Raw genomic sequence first — 6,468 nt, 5'->3', positions numbered from 1 at the left:
CAGACTGGCAAAACTGTTGACCTGCAAAAGGAAGATTTAGAGTGCCACAGGGGGTGTGCTAACCTCAGTAGCACTTCTTGGCTGTAGAAGGGTGTACACCAGTAGCAAGGGAATCCCAAGATGGCTAGCACCCTTCCCAGTTGCAGGCAGCTGCTGGTACTTCAGTCCTTCAGGATCCGCCTACCTGTGCTGCCACCAAATGTTGCTTTTCTCTCATGGTGTGCTCCCCTAGTTTTTGTCCACACTTACCCACAAGGCAGCAGGACAGTGGTTGCTCAATGCCAGGGTGTGTCCACTCCACGTGGGCTTGCACATTAGACCTCTGGGGATCGCTGCAGCTCCAGGATCCCCTACAGTTTAGCCTGGGACCGCAAGGTACCCAGTTTTCGTGTGTGGCTGCAGGGAGTCACTGAAGGAGTCTCTGCAGTAGAGAGGCTATGTACTGGCAGGAGGAGACTTGGCTCCTCTTTTCACCCCTTGAAGGGGGGGGGGGGGGTAGCCAGCAGCAGTAGCTGAAAGCAGAAAGTAGCAATCAGAGGCAGCATGTAACATGAACTAACTACAAGCACAGCTACCAAGTCCTGTTGTGCTAATGCATCAGATGCCCTGTGCAGCGTGCACACACAGCAAACCCAAACTCCCCCCCCCACACACACCCAACTATATATCTTTTTGAAAACTTGCTTTAGCATAATGCTAAATTCCTTGAACCCTGACCTCACACCTGACCATGAACAAATTCTGACCCTGACCATTCAACCAAGAAGATGTGAGGACCAGCATCACACATACGTACAAACATACGTACAAACATACGTACATACATACGTACATACATACGTACATACATACCTACATACATACGTACAAACATAAGTACATACATACATACGTACATACATACGTACGTACATACGTACGTACATACATACGTACATACATACGTACATACATACCTACATACATACGTACAAACATACGTACATACATACGTACATACATACGTACATACATACGTACAAACATACGTACATACATATGTACATACATACGTACAAACATACCTACATACATACCTACATACCTACATACATACCTACATACATACGTACAAACATACGTACATACATACGTACATACATACGTACATACATACGTACAAACATACCTACATACATACCTACATACATACGTACAAACATACGTACATACATACCTACATACATACCTACATACATACCTACATACATACGTACAAACATACGTACATACATACCTACATACATACGTACAAACATACGTACATACGTACATACATACCTACATACATACGTATAAACATACGTACATACATTCGTGCATACATACGTACATACATACGTACAAACATACGTACATACATACGTACATACATACCTACATACATACATACATACATACGTACATACATACGTACATACATACGTACAAACATACGTACATACATACGTACAAACATACGTACATACATTCGTACATACATACGTACATACATACGTACAAACATACGTACATACATACCTACATACATACGTACAAACATACGTACATACATTCGTACATACATACGTACATACATACGTACAAACATACGTACATACATACCTACATACCCCCACCCCCACAGACCCCACATACCAATGGCATTTAAAAGATTCCATTTGGTTGGGGTTTGCCTCATCACACACTATACAGACCTTTATGGGTGCTGCTACAGTGCTAAAGCTATGTGTTTAACGTACGAGATCATATTCAGCCTTTGTTTCAAACGTGTAAATATGTTGGATCATGTAACTTTAACTCTGAAATGTCTCAGTTCACATCCCCTTTGACAAAAATATTTGCTGTTTTTTCATGTAACTGTGTTTGAAATAAAGAGTTGTAGATGAAGCAAAAGTTATTAAGTGATGGTCGAGCAGCTTACTAACGGTTCAATTCAAGAGTTATTGTACACAGAAGCATCAAGAGTTGCAGAGTCCAACAGCGAGATGAATTCAGCACCCAGGCAGTCATTAGCAATGTCCACATGAATATTTAAATCAGCTACAAGAATGATTGGATCTGCTCAAATGTCAAATCTGATTTTAGACTTTGAGCATTTAGATAGGAAATCAGCATATGAACCGGGAAGGCGGAGCAGAACACTGAAACACCACACTAGTCGAGGGGAGGGATTTTCTTGGCAAATGTTCAACAAATTTGTGAAAAAGACACATTTTGGGTGCATATAACAACTAACTGCTCAGTGAGAGCAGCCAAGTGGAAGCAGATCAGGCTCTGGTTGTAGTTATGAGTGTGTAACTGGTGAGTGAGTAACTCGTGAGTGTGTAGTGAATTCAAAGTTTCTTTATTTTTTCTACAAAGACCAAAAATATGAAATATTAATCATACTCACAGTAGTTTCACACTCACGTGCTCTCATTCTCTGAATATATTCACGTGGGACTTCCTTGTCCCTGCACACACAGCGAAGGCGCCCTCTGCTGGTTGGATGAAGACAATGAATACTGCTGGGTAACAGGCCATTTTTAAACCCATGAACCAATCGCTTACCTTATCTGAAAACACACAGAAAATGATCACCACACCCTGAACATGAACTAAACTGAATGAAATGGAAGTTACACATGTAAATAATAAGGACGTAGGTACATCAGCCCACTGATGGCTGTGTATGCCACATGTGCAACTGTTGAGTGAGTAACTGGTGGAGAAGCATCCTTCAGAACATGAGCCTAAATCTCCACATCAAATAATGCCCCCCTGGCAGACATCATGACAACTCTCCACCACAGTTGTGTGGTCAGGTCGCTGCACACCTGTCACCTGAGGATGATCTGGCATGGCTGAGTGCTCCAAGCAGAAATATTCTGCTACATCAACTGCATTGGTATGGAGGCTAACCCCAGCACCTACTTTTCTGGCTCCCTCACATCATCAGGATGCTGAAGGACCACTCTCCACACAAAGTGCAGTACTGCCAGCTACATTTTGGCTGCGATTTGGGGGGGGGGGGGGGGGCATTAAAAAAATGGTGCAGAGATCAACCAAAGACTGTTAAAAGGTGTGGCCTGAACCCAAGCGTGCTGGAGGGCACTGCTGCCCAACATTCCATTTGTCAGCAGCTCTGTCAACAAGGCTGGAGGATGAACAAGGTGATCGAAGGACCAGGAGATACCTGAAGAGACGTGACATCAGTGCCACACCTACAGCCCCGATCAGCCTGTCCTATCTGAGGTAGACAAGGTCGATCACAGATCAGGGTCCACCAGCGCAAGACCCACAAGTAGCAAAGGCAGGATAGTAATAGTCAGATACAACACACAATGTTAAGGTAAGTGAGCAAGTCAGAATGTGCACCGTGTTAATGAGAGCAGGGTGTTACTGCAAGAGAGACGCCTCATCTCAGTGAACCCACGTTGACTGGTAAATTTCAAACCTGCATTGAATGTTAGCAATAAGCAATAAGGCAACAAATTGAAAGCAGAATATTGGTTTTATTTTCATTGTGTTGGTCTCACCTGAACTTGATGCTGAAGACAGTAAGTCAACAGCCTCCTTGAGCATTGCATCACAGAAGAGTAAGTAAGTAAGTAAGTAATGGAACTCTACCTAACAAACAACATTTAAGGGCTGTAATCTGACATCAAACACACATCATTTTCAATGAGCAGACTAGCTGGTAGGGCGGCCCAGTGGAGCAGTGGTCATCACTGTGGCCCCCAGCAAGAAGGTTGTGGGTGGAGCAGTGGTCCTCACTGTGGCCCCCAGCAAGAAGATTGTGGGTGGAGCCCCGGCTGCAGCACGGGGTCTTTCTGGGTGAGTCTCCATGTTCTCCCTGTTCCTGCTGGGTTCTCTCTGGTACTCCAGCTTCCTCCACAGTCCAAAGACATCAAGAGGGGACCAGGTTAATCCAGACTCTAAATTGACCGTAGGCGTGGCTGTGAGAGCCAATGGTTGTCTGTCTCTATGTGTTGGCCCTGCCATGGACTGGTGACCTGTCCAGGGGGAAGGCTGCTGGGATAGGCTCCACCCCCACCACCCTCTACAGGAGAAGAGGGGGAAGATGGAGGGAGGGATGGAGGGATGGATGATGGATGGATGGATGATGGATAGATGATGGATGGAGGGATGATAGATGGATGGATGATAGATGGAGGGAGGGAGGGATGGATGGAAGGATGAATGGATGGAGGGAGGGATGGATGGATGGGTGGATGGAGGGAGGGATGGATGGAGAGATGGAGGGAGGGATGGATGGATGGGTGCGTGGATGGATGGATGGATGGATGGATGAGTGGATGGATGGATGGATGGATGAGTGGATGGATGGATGGATGGATGAGTGGATGGATGGATGGATGGATGATGGATGGATGAGTGGATGGATGGATGGATGGATGGATGGACGGATGGATGGACGGACTGGCTGTGAGCCACCATAGAAAATCTTCCTTTACATGTGAAACATCGGCTCGTACCATTTCATCCTCTGCAGCAATGCAGTTAACGCTCTGGTAAGCTCCATTATTTTTCTACATTTTTTCACAGTTGGAAGGTGAGCTAAAGGTGGCTTCAGGATACGCGGTTCTTCTGTGAGTGATCAGTAGTAATGTAGGCGGGATGTGCATCTACTGAGTCACATTAAACCAGCACGTTGGTTCTTCACATGGCAGCTTCTGCTACTTTCTTATGTTAAGACCAAACACCAAGCTAACATTGCTACACAGACTACTTTTGTTTGTGTTACACAAGTAAAGCTGCACACACATGTAACACCAGTGGTCTGCTGATGAAGGGTCACTCCAAGATCTGGTTGCCAAGGCAACTCTGGTTTATAAATTATTATATTTCTCATCTGTTGACAGTGTTCTTGGCTCCCATAGGTAGTTGCCTCACACGTTCCTTTAAAGATGAGATTAATGCATTGTGCCAGCCGTTACTTCACCAGCTATCACCACAAGCTGTAGAATGTGACTGAGGTTGTGTGGTCTCTGGTCTCCACACCACCTTCCTGTGTGTACGCTGTTTAACACACTTAAACTGAAGTAGGTCAAATCAATGCTTGCTATCTCCTGGACATTTCTGTCCATCATAGAAAAAATGAGCACAATAACCCCGTTGCAGCCTGGTTCCTGAAGTCCCTGCTATGTCTGTCTGGGTCTATGGCATCATCCAAGCTGTCTCCAGTACCTGCTTCTGCATCGTGGCTGCCGAACACACCAAAAAGATGCTGAAATTACGACGTCATGATGACATTTCTGCAATGTATCAATTGCTTAGTCAAATCTGTCCAAAAGATGTCAGGCAAGTAGCTTTTCAAATACTTGTTTTCTGAAGGGACTTCAGGTCAGAATGGCTATAGTGAGTTTGACCTCCATGTCTGATTCCACATCAGTGGCATGAGGAGAATCTTCATGGTGATCAGCTTTCATGACACAGCGTCATGTCATTGTGTGTCATTCAACTTGCTCAGAACAAATGTGCTAATTATCATTTTTACATGAACCTGGTACGTAACTACAAGGCTTCACCTTTGGTCTGAACACACAATTACAGTGATTCATCATGAATCAAACACAGACAGTGTCACTATGCAGTTGCACAGTATTCCTGTCAACCCCTAAACAACAGTGGTCAGCAAACAGCAATGAGCCACTGAGTGGATCAGATGTGACAGCATTAAGAGAAGGATCAGCCCAGCCCCAAGCGTCCCCTGACGTGGGGGCTGCAGCCAGTTGCCGACTGCTGATGTGTCCTCAAGTTGCAGATCCAAGCAAACCTCTTCCCACACTGCTGGCAGCTGAAAGGTTTCTCTCCTGTGTGAACTCTTTGGTGCTTCTTTAGGTTCCCAGCCTCAGAGAAGCGTTTCCCACAGGTGTTGCAGGGAAAAGGTCTCTCTCCTGTGTGGACCCTCTTGTGGGCCTCCAGGTTGGACAAGCCGGAGAAAGCCTTGCCACAGGCTTTGCATATGTAGCTCTTTCTGCGGTGCTCCCCAGGAACCATGCTACCAGCTAGGTTTTTGCTGTGGTGAGCCAGGGCACTGACTCGAAGCTGCGCAGCACTGGCCGCATCCATGCAGGCCAATGCTGCTGCTGCAGACCCCCTGACTTGAGGAGCTTTGAGGGGGGGCACAGTGGAGCACATTGTCCTGGTAGCTGAACTTTTCTCAGCATGCTTTGAATTAGTTACAGCAGCTCTGGCAGTGGATAGTGTGGTTTGGGCAGGGGGTCCACTGTGTTGTTGCTGGGAGATGTGCACCCCTTGTACCATGGCTGCTGTACTGCTCCAGGGACGCTGGGCCAATGGCGGCATGGACACACTTCCTGCTGCTGGCAGGGTTAGAGCAGGAGCAGGGGAAAACAATCAACAGGTACAATTCACTCTCAGGCTTTGACTGCACAACTGTGGGTAATGCAAAATGTGCAC

At 46.0% G+C, this 6,468-nt stretch overlaps 1 protein-coding gene across 1 annotated transcript in view; it reads right to left on the bottom strand.

The window, feature by feature from the left end:
* Positions 1 to 3,476: 3,476 nt before the first annotated feature.
* The window catches only part of LOC147256766 (uncharacterized), a 50,716-nt gene continuing 47,724 nt past the window's right edge, over positions 3,477 to 6,468 (bottom strand). The window contains 1 exon segment of the mRNA XM_086210003.1: positions 3,477 to 6,371. Coding sequence (XP_086066129.1) covers positions 5,734 to 6,371 — 638 coding nt within the window. The 3' untranslated portion in view covers positions 3,477 to 5,733.

This window comes from Aulostomus chinensis, chromosome 8, assembly GCF_037954235.1.
Source record: "Aulostomus chinensis isolate RoL2024-O1b breed Wild chromosome 8, RoL_Achi_v1.0, whole genome shotgun sequence".
Taxonomy (NCBI): Eukaryota; Metazoa; Chordata; class Actinopteri; order Syngnathiformes; family Aulostomidae; genus Aulostomus; species Aulostomus chinensis.
The sequence above is the reverse complement of the archived record's forward strand: the minus strand, read 5'-3'. Positions and strand labels throughout refer to the sequence as shown.